This window comes from Cucurbitaria berberidis (assembly GCF_010015615.1).
Source record: "Cucurbitaria berberidis CBS 394.84 unplaced genomic scaffold K460scaffold_3, whole genome shotgun sequence".
Classification (NCBI taxonomy): domain Eukaryota; kingdom Fungi; phylum Ascomycota; class Dothideomycetes; order Pleosporales; family Cucurbitariaceae; genus Cucurbitaria; species Cucurbitaria berberidis.
Window position 1 is genome coordinate 1990742 of NW_024468937.1, and position 19800 is coordinate 2010541.

General features: G+C 51.8%; 9 protein-coding genes and 1 non-coding gene across 10 annotated transcripts; 7 read left to right on the forward strand and 3 right to left on the reverse strand.

The window, feature by feature from the left end:
- The first annotated feature begins 456 nt into the window (after positions 1-456).
- K460DRAFT_105256 (uncharacterized protein) lies at positions 457-1570 on the forward strand. The gene is made up of 2 exons (XM_040926521.1): positions 457-574; positions 631-1570. Exons 1-2 carry the CDS (start codon positions 539-541, stop codon positions 1270-1272), a joined length of 678 nt encoding a protein of 225 aa, XP_040787788.1. The 5' UTR covers positions 457-538; the 3' UTR covers positions 1273-1570.
- A 292-nt stretch (positions 1571-1862) lies between these two features.
- K460DRAFT_t36 lies at positions 1863-2008 on the forward strand. Its single transcript has one exon. It is a non-coding gene; the product is annotated as a tRNA-Asp (tRNA).
- A 254-nt stretch (positions 2009-2262) lies between these two features.
- Positions 2263-3321, reverse strand: K460DRAFT_355068 (DUF1295-domain-containing protein; the record flags this gene model as incomplete). The annotated part of the gene is made up of 2 exons (XM_040931849.1): positions 2263-2918; positions 2985-3321. 2 exons carry the CDS (start codon positions 3319-3321, stop codon positions 2263-2265), a joined length of 993 nt encoding a protein of 330 aa, XP_040787789.1.
- Positions 3322-3861: 540 nt separating this feature from the next.
- On the reverse strand, positions 3862-8788 carry K460DRAFT_405495 (uncharacterized protein; the record flags this gene model as incomplete). The annotated part of the gene is made up of 4 exons (XM_040936855.1): positions 3862-4212; positions 4259-4838; positions 4887-8463; positions 8578-8788. The coding sequence occupies 4 exons, from the start codon at positions 8786-8788 to the stop codon at positions 3862-3864; spliced, it is 4719 nt and encodes a 1572-aa protein (XP_040787790.1).
- A 509-nt stretch (positions 8789-9297) lies between these two features.
- On the forward strand, positions 9298-10599 carry K460DRAFT_405496 (uncharacterized protein; the record flags this gene model as incomplete). Its single annotated transcript, XM_040936856.1, has 1 exon — positions 9298-10599. The coding sequence occupies one exon, from the start codon at positions 9298-9300 to the stop codon at positions 10597-10599; it is 1302 nt and encodes a 433-aa protein (XP_040787791.1).
- A 600-nt stretch (positions 10600-11199) lies between these two features.
- K460DRAFT_355071 (uncharacterized protein) lies at positions 11200-11544 on the reverse strand (the record flags this gene model as incomplete). Its single annotated transcript, XM_040931850.1, has 1 exon — positions 11200-11544. One exon carries the CDS (start codon positions 11542-11544, stop codon positions 11200-11202), a length of 345 nt encoding a protein of 114 aa, XP_040787792.1.
- Positions 11545-12138: 594 nt separating this feature from the next.
- K460DRAFT_355072 (GTP-binding protein engB) lies at positions 12139-13071 on the forward strand (the record flags this gene model as incomplete). Its single annotated transcript, XM_040931851.1, has 1 exon — positions 12139-13071. One exon carries the CDS (start codon positions 12139-12141, stop codon positions 13069-13071), a length of 933 nt encoding a protein of 310 aa, XP_040787793.1.
- A 99-nt stretch (positions 13072-13170) lies between these two features.
- Positions 13171-13751, forward strand: K460DRAFT_105271 (uncharacterized protein). The gene has a single exon (XM_040926522.1). It carries the CDS (start codon positions 13270-13272, stop codon positions 13582-13584), a length of 315 nt encoding a protein of 104 aa, XP_040787794.1. The 5' UTR covers positions 13171-13269; the 3' UTR covers positions 13585-13751.
- Positions 13752-13913: 162 nt separating this feature from the next.
- On the forward strand, positions 13914-16913 carry K460DRAFT_311393 (vacuolar ATP synthase-like protein 98 kDa subunit). The gene is made up of 4 exons (XM_040930187.1): positions 13914-14125; positions 14207-14285; positions 14334-16361; positions 16412-16913. Exons 1-4 carry the CDS (start codon positions 13997-13999, stop codon positions 16747-16749), a joined length of 2574 nt encoding a protein of 857 aa, XP_040787795.1. The 5' UTR covers positions 13914-13996; the 3' UTR covers positions 16750-16913.
- An 895-nt stretch (positions 16914-17808) lies between these two features.
- On the forward strand, positions 17809-19685 carry K460DRAFT_376694 (aminotransferase; the record flags this gene model as incomplete). The annotated part of the gene is made up of 4 exons (XM_040934906.1): positions 17809-17896; positions 18224-18658; positions 18708-19560; positions 19616-19685. 4 exons carry the CDS (start codon positions 17809-17811, stop codon positions 19683-19685), a joined length of 1446 nt encoding a protein of 481 aa, XP_040787796.1.
- Positions 19686-19800: the final 115 nt, after the last annotated feature.

Consider the following 19800-nt stretch of genomic DNA (forward strand, 5'->3'; position numbering starts at 1 on the left):
ACAGAAGTCAAACTCGCGGTGAACTCATCCGATTGTAGCTGCTCGTTCATGAGTCAAAGAGTAGCCCTGAATGACTTTAAAATAGCGGTGGGAGGTGTGATGTAGCTGCGCTGGTCGGGCAAGCCTGGTGACGAAGTGGTGCTGCCCCACCGAGGCATCTGCTGGCAGCACAGAACAGGGCGAAGGGGCTGATTGTCAGCGGCACAAAAGCCCTGATTGCTCCCTGCAAAGTGAAGCAAGCTTCGGCCGTGGAAGCGGCTCAGTCGGATGGATATTGCATTCGCGTGGTGATGTGTATGCATGTCTTGCATGAAGGCCATCATCCCGGGTCACTCAAGATGCTAGTGTAGACCTGACACGTGACAACGTAAACAGGCGCTTTCCCGCGACGCGTCCTCCGGCTCCATCCCAACTTACGCATCATCAACACAATATGACATGTCAACGCATCCACCAACGCGTTCATACCGACTATACCCGGCTTATTGCTTCCGGGCATCGCCCACATATGATACCTGGGTGAAGCTCACCGCTGCTGATGTGCAAGGTCTTGGTTCCGAGCCCGAATTTCGAGGTAGTTCTTCCGAAGATGCCTCGATGAGCACGACTAACACTCTCACACCAGGACAGCATATATACTTCTACCTCAATCACCCGATTCGATTCGTCCGCCTCGTCGGCGTCATCGTAGCTATCGATGACATTAACATCAAGTACACCGTCCTCACCATTGATGACGGGAGCGGCGCAAACATCGAACTAAAAATCGTTCGAATTCCTCCAGCAGAACACAACCCTGGCGACGCAGCGTCAAACACTACCATCACTACCATTGACAACGTCAATGTCGTCAGTCAGTTTGGAGTCTTCGAGGTCATGGTGGACAATCAGCCATTGGATATTGGGACAGTCATAAAGGCAAAGGGCACGATATCCGAATTTCGAGGCATCAAGCAGTTGGATCTGAAAAGAGTGTGGATAGTTGCTACAACGAACGAGGAGGCACATGCCTGGGCTGAGGCTGCTGCGTTCAAGCAGGATGTTCTGTCGACTCCATGGCACATAGATTCAGCGGAGCATAAGAAAATCAAAAGCATGATCAAAGCAGAGAAGAAGAAGTTGCAAGACTATGAAATTCGCAAGGCGGAGCACGAAGCTAAGAAGAAAGAGCAGAAGGAGGCCAGGGAACTGTATATGGCGCAACGAGAGGCTAGGCTCGAGTTGCGACGGCGAAAGGAGGAGGTCATGATGAACGCAGGTGCTTTGAGATAGGGCGCGCTGGTGTTGAGATACCGAGCTCGCTTGCCCATGGGCTATCTATACAAGCACAACGTAAGACCTCAGTCTGATGGGGAAGCCTACATGCGGTTCCTGTACATGACTTTTTGGTATACCTCCATAATCTCCCACTCCCCAACTGGGCCCCGAGTTATTTTCTACAGCTGTCCGCCCTCGCAATGACATTCCACTCTACGTTTCCAACAGCTGAATCCCCTCCAAGCTCTTGGTACTGGCCGAGCTCGACTACGATGCTGTCTCTACCTGGGGCGGTGCAACCGATCGGGAGACGGAGGGCGTCGCGCTCGAATTTTGGGGGTTGATACTACCAACCGTTTTTTCGTCGTCCTAGCTTGTACACACCACACGTTTGTAGTGCGTTTGAGTTGTTGGCTGAATTCGCTTACAGAGCGCGATGCTCGGTAGAGCTAGCATCGGTAGTTGGGGAGCAATTTGCCGATGTCACGTAACGCAAAGCCTAAGGTCCGTTTAGCATTAATTGAGCGATTGGTCTAGTCAACATCACCTCTCAACTCAAAGAATATAAATCTTACAGTCCAAAAAATTGTTTAAAAAGTTCTTGAGACACGATGGCCGAGTGGTCTAAGGTAAGCTCAACGTACCGCTGTCGTGCATGTGCTCGTGCTAACTCTGCACCAGGCGGTAGATTTAAGCAGCGCTTACCTCTCTACTACAGAAATGTGCGTGGGTTCGAACCCCACTCGTGTCATTTTGCCTTTTTGCACTTTTTTTGCACTAAAGTTTTGCATTTATGCATCTTTTTGCTCTTTTGGTCAGGTGTTCGAACGTGGTGAGGAGAGTAGAGCCTAGAGAGGAGTATAGATAAAACCCTGTATCATTCCTCTTCCCTACTCGCGTTATTGCTCTGTCGCATTTAAGCTTTGCCTTTTTGCATCTGGTCACGTGTTGAACCTAACATTTCTGTGAAACGGACAATTACAGTGGCGCACTACATGTACGCTCTCACCAAAACTTAGGGACAAACATGGGCGTCTCCTCCTTCCATTTCTGATAGTCCTTCCGGTCGCCATAGCGCTTATCGTACTTGTCCTCGCTCAACGGCACACCACTAACCTTCAAGAGCAAGAAGCTCACGAATGCCGGACTCGCGGCACACATACCCGTCACCAGCACCTGGCTCATAGTCGATCCACTCAGACCCAGCGCTGCCTGCGCGGGCTGGCGAACGAGGAGACCAGCAGCTGCGAGCGCAATGCCAGACCAAAGCGTCACCTCTCCAAAGTAGTTCGGATGACGCGATTTCGACCACAGCCCACGCGTGAGGAACTCCTCAGAATGCTTCTTCTCTTTCTTTCCCTCTACCCATTTGCTCTTCTGGCGATCGGCGACAACTTCGAATGTCAGGCCGAAGACGAAGATGGCGAGACCCAGAATGTCTGTGAGATACGGTTTCGCTGAAACAGCTTGGCCGAGCACGGAAGTGGCATATGCAGAGCGCGGGATAGAGTTAATGAGAATTACTGGGAGCGTGCAGAGCGAGACCCATGTTGCCTGGGCGAAGAAGGCGACGTAGAATTTCGAGGGCGAGCCGCGGATCGAGTCGAAGCGCGAGTCGCGGCCAGAGTCAGAGGATATGCGCGAGAAGAGGTAGGATCCCACTGTTCACAGATCAGCTCCGTCTTGCAATGATTAATCTAGTCTGTTTGAGACTGGACTGGACATACGTCTCGTAGCCCACACGCCCACAGCAGCACTAAGTAAAGCCTGTCTCCACCACCACGTCCCTTGCCCCAAGCCCTTGCTGCCAAAGTACTCCGCCAGCCCTCCAGTGATAGCACCGGCATTCTTAGCCCTCAAATAGGGCAGGAAGAGGCTCACTGCCGTGCATGATAGGTACGTCAAGCTTCCAGAGAGATCATAGTAGCGCTCTGTTTGCGCCGCGATGGAAGGCACTGCGACGGCTGTCTGGATGCCATATGCGAGCGCGATAGATGGGATGAGTGTGCGGAGCAGCGGGTTCTTGAACGCGGTTGCGCGGAGGAGTGCTTGCACGAGCGTCATGATGCTTGCTGTGTACGCGGCTCTTAAAGGTTGATTATTCAGGACGATCAAATATTGGTGAATGTTGGACTCAAACACTAGGGGCCATCAGGGCATTTATCTGCTGCATTGTCTAGTTCTAGGCGCCAGAGTCTGCGCATGTCGTCTGTTTTGGTCCGAGATGCATGCAGTGCTGGACTCGGGCTTGCGATCGATGTCGTCATGCCCCGCTTAATCCAGCATCTACAGGGGTAAGCTTCAACACACTCTAGTTCGAGATCGCCAAACACATGCACATCGTGCTTCATGCTTCTGAAATATGAGGGACGCAGAGACATTGGGAAGAGGGCAGCTAACGGTATGTCATGCAAGCCCTCAAACTCATCCCCAAAAAGAATTGCTGCAGCAAGCCAGCTCCTTTGACTCCTCGCAGAAGTCATATCCAGCCATGACAAGCCAAGCGAATCAAGTACAACATGCCAACATGTACAAACCAGCTTCATCCGAACCAACAAAACATCAAATCCCCAGAAACATGAGGCTACCGCTCTTCCGGAGAATCTACCTCCTGAATGCAGCGTTGACCTCATTCGATCCCCAATCAATCTCCACCTCCCCAGCATACACATCCTGATTGATTGTGACCATTCTCTCCGACATGTCAAGATATTTCTTCTCGCACTCTTTAAGCACCTTGAAGACCAAGTCTCTACTGATGGACGGATCGTCTGCGTCACCAAAATGCTTGTCGACGCGCTTTTTGAGAGCTTCGATGCCCTTGCGGAGTTCTTTCGCGTCGTTCGCGTGCACAAGTTTCTTAAAGACGTACTTGGAGTGGGAGGAGCGTTGCGCGATGGACTGTGCGCTAGCGCCGGGTTGGGCGAGGAGCGTTTCAGTGGACTCAATAAATTCCTAGAGAGTGTTAGCGACATAGTTATACAGAATAGAACGTGCTTACCAGAGGTTTACCCAACGGTCGCCGGATGACGGCGTCGACGTAAAGGCCCATATGCTCGTCGTACTCATCATGAGCCTTGCCCTTCCAGTAGTCCAACACTGAGTCAGTGCGTGCATCGACTTCCTCTATGTAGTGGTTCATATTCTCGATGAGCAGGATATGGTAATTGAGTGCTTCCTTGTCTTCCGGATCGCCTTGACCTTGTGAAGCCATGACAGCAGGTGACTCTTTAGCGATGACCTTCAAGCTCTCGAACATGGCTTTATTGATCCGCTGGTATGCTTCATCGACCATACGTCTGATCTCTAGCTGGTCGCCCCCTTCAGATGCAGGCGGCAGCATGTTCTCGATTGCGATAGAGAAGTGAGGGAAGGTTTTCATGAACGCGATAACTCCTTTGCGCTTCTTGATCTTGACTTTGGTATCTTCGATAGCACGTATTTGCTCATCAAGGAAGCGATTGAAAAGACCTTGCAGACGCTCGTGGATCTTCTGCAGGTTTCTGGTCAAAAAGTCTTGGTTGGAATCTTCAATGTCGACCATCTTTCTGTCAACCGCACATAATATCCCTACGCCCTGCCTGTAGATGCATTAGTGAGAGTTACGCAATCGCGCTAAAGCCACTTACAAAGGATCTCCTTGTACAGCCCATTCTACGAGGTTTTGGATCTCAGTGGGCCAGAATGAGAAAATTTCCTCCATGACCCCAGTCACATGCTTTGCCATCGCCCGATCAGCTTCGAACTGCTTTCTTAGCCAAAGATTTGGTCCCCGACGTGCCTCAGGAGGCGCTGCTTGAACTGCCTCGGGGAAGTCAACGGAGTCGGTGGAGGTCGCGTGGAAGAACTCGGTTATGAAGTTCTGCTCGGTCAAAAGTACAGGACCAGTATCGTCTAGTACCCTAGCAAAGACGTCGAAGGCATAGAGCTTGCCGTCTTGGCTAGGTTTGCTTACTTTGCTCTCCTTCTCACCAGACGCTGATCGTAGGCCACGGGCAAGGGTCTGACTTCGCTTGACAGTCAGTTTCCTTGCCGTGCCTGTAATACTTTCCGTCTCCTTCTCCTGCGCTGTGAACAAGAGTTCCTGCTCCTCGCCGGTAGGCTTTCGAGCAAACCGCCGCCACGCAAGAATGTTGTCGCGGACTTCCTGTTGGTACAATTGAGCAGCCTGTGTCTGATACATCCGGAGCAGCGCATCCCAAGAGGTCCGATCAATCTCTTTGGCAAAGAGCATGACCGGACTCAACATCCACAGCTCGCTTCGGCCTGCATCATGTGCATCTATGTTCTTCTTCAAAGATGGCATAGAGCCCTGATCGATGTTTGAAAGGGCATCTTTGGTTGACATAAAGGCAGCGCCGAATGTAATTTCCATGTGTTTTTTAAGTCGATCCAGAAACATAGCACCCTCACTGAGGTATCTGTCTCGTTTCTCCTGTAGAGCCTGCATTGTAGCCAGATCACTGTTACCAAAACCTGATCGGCTATTGATCGCTTCGGCACCACTTGAACGCCCATCTGCAACGAATGAAGGATCTATGGTAATGAGTGCTTTGTAGAGGAGAATTAGGGAGAATTCAATGTCCTGGAGACCACTGATCTTCCCTATAGGAGCACGGCGTAAGGGCTCGAGTTGATCGGTAGTGATCGAGATCGTCTCAACTAGTTGTTGGAGTTCATGCTGTAGCAATCGCTGGTTGGCTGTCTGCACTTGCAAGCCTTGGCTTTGTGCTTCGATGAAAGCGATGTCATCGTTCAAGCTGCTTAGTTCGACATTGTATAGTGTTAGTAGGCCTTCTAGCTCATCGCACTCTGCGATGGCGCGATCAAGCATTCGCTCAACGGCCTCGACACGATCGTCTTTCTGCTCCAAATGGTTGAGCCAGCTGCCTGCTTCAACACGGGCGATCTCGCGTTTGATATCGATTTCTAATGACTCGATGTTCTTGGCTGATAGCTCGCTGGTGCCCCACCCCAGCTCCGAGAGCAGACTTTCGAACTCGAGGCCTCGCTCATCGACGACACTTGGGTCTATACCAAGCTTGGAAATGTTCATGATCTGCTGGTTGGACCTTCGCTTCTTACGCTTCAGTTCGGGTTCAACTTCAATTTTCCTTGTTGGTGATTTCTCCGGGGTCGGTGGAATGGGCGTCTCTTCTACTTCAGGTAGAGCAACAGCTGGGGCGGGAGACAAAGGACTAGAAACTGTTACAGCTGGAACCACCTTGGTGCTAATTCGCAGTCGGTCCTTCGATGATCTATCCGGTAGCGTCTTGGGCCCTTCCTCGGGCTTCTTCTCTACTTCTTCTTGAGGCATTGCTTTTGGTGTTGTTCGCTGGGGTACAAACACCGCGTTGACGCCGTCCGGCTCGTCGGATGTCTTCGTTTCCTTCGAGAACAGCTTTGCAGCGGCACCGCCAGCTCGGGGTTTAAATGCCCCGGCAGCTGCTGCCGCTTTTCGAAATTTATTTGCTGCATCAGCATTGTTCATCTTGTTTTTAATCATGGGACCAAGGCCGGGGCGGTGAGCAACTTCATTATCTTTTTCCGTGGTCGCAGACGTTGGCTGCACTGCAGGTGCAGTCTCGGCAGGCTGTGGCGCCTGAGGTATGGGGACTACGGGTACAGTCTCAGTAGGCTGTGGCTCGTGTTGAATAGGCACTACAGGAACAGCCTCAGCAGGTTGTGGCGCTTGTGTTATTGGCGCATTAGGTATTTGTGGGAGGGGGGATGTTGGAGGTGGTGCAGGCTTTGCACCAGACAACGTATCTTGAAGAGGCTCCGTGCTATCCTGAGGAGCGACCTTGGGTCTTTCTGGGATCTCCTGAGGCCGTCTTCGTGGTGGTACGTCTATCGACGGTGCTGGAGATTGCGAAGGGGTATGAAATACAGTGCGCGGTTCAGGTCCCTGGCTATCATTGCTCCGCTGCGACATCTGCGAAGATTTAGGTTCCATGATCGGTCTCCTCCGTTGTGGAGGCTCTTCTGGAGGCACATCGTCGTTCCGAGTAAGGTTGGAGCTGGTGTTGCTTTGTGATGTACCAGGTCTAAGACCTCGTGGAGATTGATCCCGCCGAAGCGAGGGATACCCGTTCTGTCTGCGTTGCTCTGGCGGAGCAAAAGCTGGTGCTGCTCCATCAAACGAGAGTTCCTCCAGGGACCTCTGCGGTCTTTGGGGTTGAGCTCGCCCAGGGGTTAAACTTGACGGAATATTGCCTGACTCTGGGGTCTTCGGAGGCCGGGCAAGCTCTGAAGTTGAAGATTGAGGCGTCAATGTTTGTGATGGGAAGGGTGGAGTTGGCGGAATAGGACCTTGACCAGGACGCATTCTCATGCTATCCCCACTGGGCCGCGAACGAATGCTCTGCTCTACGGACCGCTTCTGCCTGAGATCTGGTAATGGTGGCGTGCCTTGATTTGGGTTGAAAGGTGAAGGCCTTCGGCTATCATCTCCAGTGCCAGGTCTGCTGCCGCCGCGAAACTGATCATCTTGGTGGCCAGGTCTCCTGGGACCCTGATATTCTCCTGGTGGTCTTCTAAAATTCGGGTTCGCGCCGGGCATGGGACCTCTCCTCCCGTCATCAGAAGGTACAAGTGGCGACTCTCCAGGCCTTCTTGGAGGTGGACCCGGGGACTTTGGCGGAAACTGCCTCAGTTCTGGAGTACCCTGTCGAGGTTGGCTAGGGACTTGCGCTTCTCTACCCCCAGCTGCAAATGCTGCACGCCCCTCTCCTGTTGCGAGGTGTGGTTGCCCATTTGTCAGGCTATTGAGCTCGGCTGCACTAAAGCCAGTCAAGACGGGGAAGTCTCCCTTGGTGTATTTGTTGTAGATTTTGACCATACTGCCGATGAAGAACTCCTTCTCTTTCGCGGTCCCTGCCTCCCAGTAGTAGGGCTTGGTGATGGTCACGGTAAACCCTTTGTCTCCGGCCCACTGCTTATGCTGCGCCTCGTCGTCGTTCCGGGGAGTCAAATGAACATAATTTTCCACGGCAGATAATTCCTCCATAGGCCATGACTTGCCGATTGAAAAGGTGCCGTTGGCGTTCTCTCGTGCTTTGTGCAACTTCACCCTCCCCGTATTTCTTACAGAGATCATAATTATGCGACTTTTTTTACCGGAGGGCGGAGAGGTGGGAGGAGGCGGAGTCTGAGGATGAAGGCCATCTTCTTGAACGCGGATATGGGTAATATACGACTCCTGAACTACGTGGTGTCAGAACTGCTGCGATAAAAGTAGAATAATCAAACTGCTGCAAAACGGAGCCCTAGTTTGTGAAGTCTAGTCTATACATGGAGCTAATGCAGGGTCAAACGTACGCTGTCCTTGGTCGTCTACTTTGGCGAAGCAGCTTTCCGTGATCCTACGCCGTTCGTCGTCGAAACGGTCGGCGCGGGACATTCCAGATGATGGAGCGCTAGAGCTGGCAGTGGAAGGTGGACCTCTTGCGCCTCCAGTAGACGGGCGATTGGCGGGAGCCCGGGGGTCCCCCATAGCATTGGGGGGGTAGTTGCGCGGTCTTCCATCCATCTTTGCTGGTGAGGTTGCCGATTGCGATAGGATGGCCTCATGTATCGTAGTATACACGGGCAAGCGCTCTCCTCCAACTGCTACCACTAGGTGTTGAGAATAACTCCTGTCAAGGCTGCCATCCAAAGCAATACGTGGGCTCGAGTCGCGTTATGCCGAGTGACTAGGGACATGAACGAGTGAAGCCGCACACCGGCAGCAAAGCGTGGGTATAGCGCAGATAATGACGGATGATTTAGTAGCCCTGTGCGCGGTGGGCGAGAGATTGGGTGGCGATCGAAAGAACGTAGTGTCTCACTACGGCATGGAGAGTGAGGTCTAACGTCGTCTCCATATGAGACGGCAGAGTGACAAGGGCAGGGATCACTATCAGGGCCTAGCGTCCTGCAGGTGCGGCGTCGACAATTCCGCCCGCCATAACTTTTTTTCGTGCCTAGGTAACAGCTGCTCACTATCCTCCACCACCCGACACGCCACGACTATATCGCTCATTAGGCCAATAGTAAGCCATGGCGACCGACAAGAAAATTTCGAAAAAGCCCAGCGGCGACAAGAAGCAAAGAGCATCCAAGACACTGGCAACCGAAACTGCACGCGACGCCAAGACGACGACGAGTATTCAGGCACCGCTTCACCTCGTCCAGTCCTTCTTAGAGCAGCAGGGTGAGACGACTGCTGCAAGCAAGCTGCAAGAATTCGCGCAGTGGGAAAAGAGTGGTGCTGCTACCAAGGCTCAGGATGCGCCTGAACCCATGGACGTAGACAAAGAGAGCGCCTCCAGCAGCGACTCGAGCAGTGATTCGAGCAGCGACTCTGATAGCGACTCGAGTAGCGACTCAAGCAGCGAGTCAGAGGCCGAACAGAAGCCAGTCAAGAAGACAGTCACCAAGGTCAAGGCGAAGGCTCCGGCAAAGAAGGACGCCTCGGATTCTTCAAGCTCAAGCTCCGACTCTTCAAGCTCAAGCTCCGACTCTGAGTCCGAAAACGACATTGCGCCAACTCCTGCGAAGACGAAGACCAAGGCTGCTTCAGTCTCTTCTTCCTCCGCATCATCCTCCAGTGATTCGGACAGCGACTCGGACGACGAACCCGCAAACATTCCTCTCCCTGAATCCGACTCTTCCAGCGCATCGAGCGATTCCGATAGCGATAGCAGTTCTGAGTCGGACTCGGACTCGGGCTCGGACTCGGAATCTAAGAAGAAGGTCTCAAAGGCCAAGAAGGTCAAGAAGGCTGCCTCAGTCTCATCATCCTCAGCGTCCAGCTCCTCCGATTCTTCCAGCGACTCGAGTTCTTCTGATAGCGAGTCAGAGGCTGAGCCGGTCAAGGAGATCAAGATCAAGAAGGGCGGGAAGAAGGCCCCCACACCTTCGACTTCAAGCGCTTCGAGCTCGTCTGACAGCTCCTCCGATAGCTCTTCCGATTCCGATTCCGACGATGAGAAGAAACCTAAGGCTGCCGATCGCAAGGGCTCCTCCACCGACTCTTCCACGACTCTCCCCGCCGCATCACCCGTACCGACGGCTGGGAACAAGCGCAAGTTCTCTGGATCCCCCACTGCGGAAGCCCCTTCCAGGAAGAAGAACCACGTCGAAAACCGCTTCCAACGCATCAAGGCCGATACCCAAGTCGATCCAAAACTCGCCAGCAACGCTTATGTTTCCTACGACTATGCCGACCGCGCCCATGCAGATTTGATTGTCACCAAGGGCAAGGGATTCACCAAGGAGAAGAACAAGAAGAAGAAGGGCTCCTACCGAGGAGGTTTGATTGATACATCAGGGGGCAAAGGCATCAAGTTTGAAGATTGAGGGCTTAGACCAATTTTCTCTCTCCCTTAGGGCTTGGCCAAGGTCGTGGTCGTGACACGGGTTGTTGAGGTCACGAATTGTTCGGGTTTAAAATAGAACATGGAAGCTCATCAAGGATGATAGTTTAGTAAAACGCACGTTAGAGTACATAGAGTATAGCCTGGAGTGACTGGTTCAGGAGAGAGCTTTACTTACGGGTACATATGATATGGCGTATAGGAGTTGTGGAAACCCCAAAAGCTATTTCATACCCTTCTTTGGCGGCAAGCGCATCTGCAACTCTTGGCTTTAGGAGAAACATCTAGAATACCTTCGTCTTGCAGTAATATATTGTTTATTCCCATTCATACTCTCATATAGTTGATGATGAGCGTGCCATCTACAGTGTTCACACAGCTCCACACTCGAACAGTCCTGCAACTACCTTCAGGTACGATATCCTCCGATATTTTTTTTCCTTTCCATCTATGATCGCACGACGTCTTGAATCTCGGATCGAGGAAGTCGGCATTATACGGCCCTCCAATTGCATTTTGCAATCATACAGGTCCCCGGCGAAGTTTTGGTTCACTTGCATCCCATTAAGCATTCCGCTCGCCTTCACTGATTCTCCTTCGAACCGTCAAATTCGACCGGTAGATTCATGCCCACTCTCCTAGCACTCAATCTCACCCGTTCCTCCTCACTCATCCCCATACCCGGATTATACCGTTCGAGCAGCGTCGCATACGTTCGTTGTGCTTGCACGTACTGGATGAATTGTTCTGCTTGGTGTATCTGACCACTTGTGCTCGCCGATGATTTTGAAATGGTTGACCGTATGCGTTGTTGCAGATGTGATGGTGCGGATAGCTTTTGGTGCTGCGTGCGTGTGGTTTGGGGAGTCGAGGGGAGTTCGCGCAGAATGCGGCGGTAGAGAGAGCGGATTTGCGGTGCCTGGGACATTGCGAGTTGATTCTTTGGATTGGCCCGGATTGTGTAGTCTAGGCGGTCAAATGGACAGTCAAGATGTGATGTTGTGGAAACGATCAAGTTGACCGCGGAGGTGCTGCGGCGAAAAAGCGTCGAGGAGCTTGGACCATGCCTACGTGAACCTTACTATCCCAGCTCTCTCCATCTACTTTTCTCGGTTTGGGAGCCATAATGACTTACCTCCCGTCGAATCCCCGCTACATATGCCGACGTTGCATACAACACTTCTCGCGACAACACTCCACGCTCCTCACACGGTACCAATTACACTCTCAGTCCACAGATGCCATCCCGGATGTGACATCAAGTACAGTAAATGAAGCCTCTCGGCTCAGAATCAAGAACCACTGGAACACCGAATTCCGTGGAAAGTTCAAGCTGACGTTGGCGTCGAGATCCGCTTTACATGTCAGCGAAAATGGAGAAAGTGCAAAAGTGAAGTTGACTACAAATCGACCGGCGGCTTTAATAACAGGAGGACGGCAACGACCTGGGCGGGACATACGGAGACCTATGAGAAGGGTAAGGTCGGGAGGGGATGAAGATGGAGGAGATCTTGTACCCTCTATGCCATCTGCGCCACTAGGTTTGCGACCGAAGCCGAAGTCTGCAACGATCCATACTCCCGAGTCACCTACTGCACATACAAAAGTTCATCACCCCTCGCCAGAAGATTTCAACTGGTACTGGGAAAGCATAGCTCCAACATTTGCTCAAAAAATACAAGCACACCACTTCTTCAATAACAACGGTAAGAACGCAAAGCTTCTCCGCAGCGTACCGCAATTCCGGCTCTTCCCGGAGTCGGATGTGCCTGAGGTTGCATTCGTTGGACGAAGTAACGTCGGCAAAAGCAGCTTACTCAACGCTGTTGTAAATGCCGACATCAAGTCTCTCCTGGCGCGCACATCATCGACCCCAGGGTTTACAAAGACGATGAATCTTTACGGTCTAGGCCCAGGAAACGGCGTTACAATTAAGAAGCAGCCAGATGGGAGGGATAAGATTGTCGGAAGAAGTGGATTGACAATTGTCGATATGCCCGGCTACGGCGAAGGTTCGCTCTCGCAGTGGGGCATCGAGATTATGAAGTACATTCAGAGTAGGAAACAACTTCGTCGCGTCTTCGTTCTTCTGGACGCCGAGCATGGCATCAAAGATAAAGACCGCTCTCTCCTTGCCTCACTCCGTCTCGCTGGCGTTTCTCACCAGATTATCCTGTCGAAGTTGGATAAACTGTACATCCCAAAGGCCAAGGAAATCAAGCGTCATGATGGAAAAGCATTGAGTAAGTTGAAATCCAGGGGAACGGTCGAGGGTCTGAGGAAAGGTATGGAGAATCTGAAAAATGAGATCCAACCCTCGGTCGGCGGAGGTGCGTTGGGAGAGATTCTGGCGTGTAGTGCTGAGACGCTAGTCGATGGGAAGAGGTTGGGCATTGACCATTTGAGATATGCTATTTTGAAAGCTGTCGGGCTTGAGGCCAATGTTCGAAAATAATTGATACGTTACCGATACTCTAAGTAGGAGGGCTGAAAGATACCCCATGTTCGTGTTTTGCGGGGAGTCTATGACCACTCGGTGACTTGCTCTGCCTTTCGTCTCCGTTTCGTCTCTACAGGCTTCCAGGCAGATTAAAGCGGAAATAGGTGGAACCCATGTAACACTAGGAATAAGCAGTAAGATGCAGTCTAGCCCATGGACTTCAGAAGACAGGCGTTACTCGGTCTATCGACAAAGTCTGAAAGGAGGCAGTCGGCTTGTGAAAAAGGTCAGATTAAAATTTCGCTCACCTCGCCCAGGTCTTCAGCGTGGCAGCTCATACTTCTAACACCTTGTGTCTACCTAAAGCCAGCAAGTGTACTTGTTGCTCATATATTATATCTATATGTCATTTTCCCAAGGCATCTCTCGCATGTATTCAATCATGTTTTGTACAAGGTCATAAGAGGAGGTCAATTTAGTTTACCCACACATTCTCGTCACATCATGATAACAGGGGAGAATATGTGACTGTTGATTTGAAGAAAATAAAAGTCAATGTAGGAGTTAGTCTCAAGATAACAAGGGTTCTCTGTTGTGGTTTTGAGTGGGTTGATTATCGTTGTTAAAGGCTGGTTATGAAATTACGATAGCGATAAGACTGTCAGTCTTTTCGCACTTTATAATGAACATGTAGGAACATAAGAAGAAGCGTAACTTGCTGATAGCATAAGTGCAATGTAGTGTTCGTGCCTGCGTGATGACATCAGCGACGTGTGGAACGCGTTTCACGTGATGTGGCTAAACGATGCCAAGCAACAGCTGCGCATCATCGTTAGACGCCAGAGGCAGCTATCCATCAAACCTTCATCAAGCCCCCGACGCCCCAACGGACCTCGAGACAAGCAACCCTTCATCTGAGGACTTGTCTGGAGCTGCCATCATGGCGCCACCCAAGGATACCATGTTCCGCTCGGCGGACATGTCTTTGACCCAGCTCTACATTGCTAACGAGATTGGCCGCGAGGTTGTCTCTGCACTTGGAGAGCTTGGAGTCATGGACTTTAGAGATGTGAGGACTTACCCAAGGCTTGTTTTGGAGCTTCACGTACAGGCTATGATGGAATTGGAACTGACGAGGCGATTTTACTAGCTCAACTCGGAGACGACCGCCTTCCAACGTACCTTTACGCAAGAGATTCGCCGCCTGGACAATGTGGAAAGACAGCTTAGTAGGTCAGGTTGGCAACAGGGCCTGGGGCATAGCTAACGGTATGCAGGGTACTTCCACGCTCAGATGGAAAAGTCGAGCATCACGATGCGATCGATCTACGACTTTAATAACCCATTTACCGCTCCCTCGGCTTCCGAGATCGACGAGCTCGCAGACAAGAGCCAGAGCCTGGAACAGAGAATCTCGTCATTGAATGAGAGTTATGAGACATTGAAGAAACGCGAGGTCGAGCTTACAGAATGGCGATGGGTGCTGAGAGAGGCTGGTGGCTTCTTTGACAGGGCACGTGGCCAGACCGAGGAGATTAGGCACTCTCTCGACGATAATGATGATGCCCCGCTGCTTCAGGATGTTGAACAGAATGGTCAAGGCGATACCGGCGCGGAGCGCTCCTTCACTGTCATGAACATTGGTTTCGTTGCTGGTGTCATCCCCCGTGAGCGCATTGCGGCTTTTGAGAGGATCCTGTGGCGTACGCTTCGTGGCAATCTGTACATGAATCAGTCTGAGATTCCGGAGGCCATCATCAACCCTGAAACCAACGAGGAGACCAGCAAGAACGTCTTCATCATCTTCGCTCATGGCAAGGAGATCATCGCCAAGATCCGAAAGATTTCTGAGTCGCTTGGTGCCGACCTATACAGCGTAGACGAGAACAGCGAGCTTCGTCGCGATCAAATTCGCGAGGTCAACACCCGACTTAGTGACTTGGCGAGCGTCCTGAAGAACACAAAATCTACGCTGGACGCAGAATTGACTGCGATCAGCCGCAATCTTGCGGCATGGATGGTCATCATCAAGAAAGAGAAGGCTACATACGAGACGCTGAATAAATTCTCCTACGATCACCAGCGCAAGACGCTTATCGCTGAGGCTTGGGCGCCTACCAACTCACTTGGGTTGATCAAGTCCACCCTTTCGGACGTCAACGAGCGTGCTGGCCTATCCGTACCCACCATTGTTAACCAGGTCAAGACTACCAAGACTCCGCCAACCTACTTCAAGTCGAACCGATTTACTGTCGGTTTCCAGACCATTATCGACGCCTATGGAACGATCAAATACCGCGAGGTCAATCCGGCCCTGCCCTCGATCGTCACCTTTCCGTTCATGTTCGCGGTCATGTTTGGTGATGCCGGACACGGTGTCATCCTCCTCCTTGCGGCGTGTGCCATGATTTATTTCGAGAAGCGACTTCAGCGCAGCAAGCTCGATGAACTCTTCTCCATGATGTTCTACGGTCGATACATTGTCTTCATGATGGGCCTCTTCTCCATCTATACTGGTCTGCTCTACTGCGATGCTTTCTCGCTTGGACTTCCATGGTTCAAGTCGATGTGGGTGTGGGATAATGACGGCGCGGGCCCCACGGCCTCACGAGTCGAAGGCTACACATACCCATTCGGTCTAGATTACCGATGGCACGACACCGAAAACGACCTACTGTTCTCGAATAGCTACAAGATGAAGCTCAGTATTCTTCTTGGCTGGTCCCACATGACGTTTTCGCTGATGTGGTCTCTTGTCAATGCTCGGTACTTCAAGACCAAGATCGATATCTGGGGCAATTTTGTTCCTGGCATGATATTCTTCCAGTCAATCTTTGGATACTTGGCTTTCACTATCGTGTACAAGTGGTGCATTGACTGGCCAGCACGCGGCGAGAACCCCCCCAGTCTCCTGAACATGTTGATCTACATGTTCCTGCAGCCTGGCACGCTTGAAGCTGGAGTCAAGCCATTGTATCCCGGGCAGGCTGCCGTTCAGGTTGTTCTGCTGCTGATGGCCCTGGCCTGTGTTCCCGTACTCCTTTTCCTTAAGCCGCTCTACCTCCGATACGAGCACAACAAGGCTCGCGCTCTAGGTTACCGTGGCATCGGCGAGAGCACTCGTGTCAGTGCTTTGGATGACGACGATGATGAGGAGGAGAGTCGTCCTATGAACGGTGGACGAGAGAGTTTCGGAGATGACGACGATGGTATTGCTATGATAACCCAAGACATTGGCCACGGCGAAGACCATGAAGAGTTCGAATTTAGTGAGGAAATGATTCACCAAATCATCCACACCATTGGTAAGCCTTCCAAGATTTTTAGTGCCATGATGAAATGCTAACCCATTCAGAATTCTGTCTCAATTGTGTCTCCCATACTGCCTCCTACCTCCGTCTCTGGGCCCTCTCCCTCGCGCATCAACGTCTCTCCATTGTCCTCTGGGAAATGACTATGAAGAACGCGTTCGAAATCACTGGCGTCACTGGCGCTATTGTTATGGTTGTCGTCTTCTACTTTTGGTTCGCGCTCACTGTCGCTGTGCTGTGTGTTATGGAGGGAACGAGTGCCATGTTGCATTCACTACGCTTGCACTGGGTTGAGGCGATGAGCAAGCATTTTATTGGCGATGGCGTGCCGTTCGAGCCGTTTAGTTTCAAGGTATTATTGGAGGAGGATCCGGTTGAGTAAGGTAGTGTTTTCTTTTGTTTGTGACTTGATGGAGTGTAGGATTATGCTGGGCCTATAAGTTGCGTAGGTGACTGAAAGGTCTGTATATAGAAATGTACAATGTACTGCGCATCGTTAATAGCATGCTTTACCAAAACTTGTGTTAGGTGCACTAGTCGTAGGCCATTTATAATTTCCTCGAAGACCAATATCGCACGGAACATGTCGGACTGGAAATGCTGCGTCAAGCACCGCCTCACAACAAGCCTCCTGCGCAGAGACCAGGACCATCTGCGACACGGGAAGATAATGGCTAGCCACATAGGGGTGGGACATTTTGCCAGTGTCGCAGCAATGCGCTAGGAGCAACCCGTGTTCAGTTTGCGATGACATTCTGCGGCGCTTGAGACGTAAGCTGACAAGGGGTGGGTTTGGGCTGCTTTGGAAAGACATGCATGAGAGTCTTCCCCTAGTCCATTCGTTGTGTATCTTCCGCATGCAGAGCAGGTTGTACATGTAGCATTCTGCTATGTTAGCGGCAACCTACAGGTCCATATACCGGACTCGAAGAGGTGAGTGAGCAACAATCTTACACCGCTTCGTGCCATGAATGTCTGCGGGGCGCGCCAACGGTTTGAGAGTCAATCAATCACTATCTATGGAAGGATTCTTGCCCTGAGGCATGTGATTGGGCTGTCTGTGTGCAAATCACACGGATACTGGTATCGGAATCCTCCCCGGGGATTGAGACGAGTCCTCACGGTGGGGGGGCTTGCAGGTGTAGGACCCAGGGTAGCTAGCTGCTCTTGCGTGCGCTGTGTAGTGGGTGCAGCCGCAACGACGCGCACGTGTGTTATAAAGGCCCGATGGTGCACCCAAGCAGCTTGACCGTTTCCCAATTCTTGCCTTTTCCTCCTCGACTCCTCTCTATTCTCTTCTGGAGGCTCCTCAAAGGCAGCGCTGCTATCGCAATCAGGATCCCGGCGCTCGATCAGGGTCCTCCGATCTTTCTTCGCACTCGAATCGCGGCTCCCTGCATCTTCAAGCTAGCAAAAGCTTGATCGAAACTTCACACCAACAATGTCTTTCTCGGCGGACAAGGTCAACATGCTCAAGGGAGCCTTTTCCCAGAGGCGATTTTCAAGCTCAAAGGATCCGAGCGAGAGCGGTACGTCTGGACTTTGCTTTTTTACGAGGGGTAGCCTGTGCTACGTCATCTCGCAGGACTTCGATATCTTCGGATTGGAGATGGAAAATGCGGGGGCTTGTTCGAAGCTCAGGGAAGATTTGGAGCATCCAGACTTGGCTTCGAGTCCTTTTCAATATTCCCCAGCTCCCAGAGCCTCGAATTTCGATTCCTCGCTTCGTTTCACTACATCGCATGCCTAGTCCTTCAACGTTCCTTGGCCCCTCATTCCCAGCCCACCCGACAATCCACAATTACAACTCCACACTTTCGATAAGGCGCCCACAGCAGCCAGCTAATATCAAGCAGAACTCGGCTCTTCAATCCATCGTCAGTTCCGCCAGTCACACGAAGGTCATAGGCCACACGCCGGCCTCGACGCCACTCGCGCCTCCACTGGCGTCGTCTGGACATCAGAACAAGCCTACAAGCATGGATTCCTCGAGCACCCCGAAGAATGGGCAAACTTGGGACAGGGTGCGCCTGAGGTCGACGATGACATAGAGGGTTGCTTTGTGCGCCCGACAGAGGTCGACATTAGTGCTCATGGCAGGGAGTACGGTCCAACTGCTGGCATCAGACCGCTGAGAGAGGCGGTTGCGAAGCTGTACAATGAACATCACCGCAAATGGCGTAAAAGCCAGTATACGTGGGAGAATGTGTGCATTGTACCTGGTGGGCGTGCAGGCTTGATCCGTATCGCTGCTGTCCTGGGTAACTGCTATTTGGGATTCTTCATTCCCGGTAGGTTGATATTATTACACACGGTGGACGTCTGAACTAACGAGTACAGACTATACTGCGTACAACGAGATGTTGTCCCTCTTCCGAAACATCGCGGCCATCCCCGTTCCTCTCGGCGAAGCAGACCAATACCACATGTCGCCTGACAAGATTGCTGAAGAAATCGCTCGCGGTACCTCAGTCATTCTCACATCGAATCCTCGTAATCCAACAGGCCAATCAGTCGTTAACCCGGAATTGGCTCAGATTCAGAACATCTGCCGAGACCGCGCTACCCTGATCATGGACGAGTTCTACTGTGGATACAATTACACCACCAATTGCGACGGCACGGTCATCTCCGCTGCCGACAACGTCGAGGACGTCGATGAGGACGACGTTCTTATCATCGACGGGCTAACGAAGCGCTTCCGTCTCCCTGGCTGGCGTGTTGCGTGGGTCCTCGGACCTAAAGAGTTTATCCAAGCTATCGGCTCTTGCGGTTCCTACCTTGACGGTGGCTGCAATGTTCCCTTCCAAGAGGCCGCCGTGGAAATGCTCTCCCCACCACGTGTGCGCAACGAGATGCGCGCTCTACAGATGCACTTCCGCACCAAGCGGGATTATGTCATTGGCAGGCTACAGGAGATTGGCTTCAAGTTCCCCTACATGCCAAACTCGACATTCTACCTATGGCTCGACTTGTCTAGTATGCCAGAGGGTATCGACGACGGCCTAAACTTCTTCCAGGCGTGTCTAGAGGAGAAGGTCATCGTCGTCCCAGGTATTTTCTTCGACTTGAATCCCGCCAGGCGCAGGGATCTGTTTGACAGCCCTTGCCATCACTTTGTGCGTCTCAGTTACGGCCCAAAGATGGATGTCCTGGCCAAGGGTCTGGATTCGATCGCCAAGATCGTGAAGAAGTGAGTTTTGCCCACGCTTATAACGATCATGAATGATGAACTAATAATTGAACAGGTTCCGTGATAACCCGCACAAGCATCGTCAAATGCAGGTCAGGCCTCGTGGCACTGGAGCACCTAACTAACTCCATGAGCATCGAGTTGAGTTTAGAAAGCGAGAGCGTGCAGTGTATTGCACAAAATAGGACTAGGCAGGTCCATGCAGGATCATTCCTAGTGTATATTCAGGATATCCAATTT

Bases quoted from the DNA above. Each gene is read 5' to 3' on its own strand.
- K460DRAFT_105271 (XM_040926522.1), top strand. From the start codon at position 13,270: ATGGACTTCAGAAGACAGGCGTTACTCGGTCTATCGACAAAGTCTGAA.
- K460DRAFT_105256 (XM_040926521.1), top strand. From the start codon at position 539: ATGTGCAAGGTCTTGGTTCCGAGCCCGAATTTCGAG. The intron at 575-630 runs GTAGTTCTTCCG...ACACCAGGACAG, and splicing joins TTCCGAGCCCGAATTTCGAG to CATATATACTTCTACCTCAA.
- K460DRAFT_311393 (XM_040930187.1), top strand. From the start codon at position 13,997: ATGGCGCCACCCAAGGATACCATGTTCCGCTCGGCGGACATGTCTTTG. The intron at 14,126-14,206 runs GTGAGGACTTAC...CGATTTTACTAG, and splicing joins GAGTCATGGACTTTAGAGAT to CTCAACTCGGAGACGACCGC. The intron at 16,362-16,411 runs GTAAGCCTTCCA...TAACCCATTCAG, and splicing joins CCAAATCATCCACACCATTG to AATTCTGTCTCAATTGTGTC.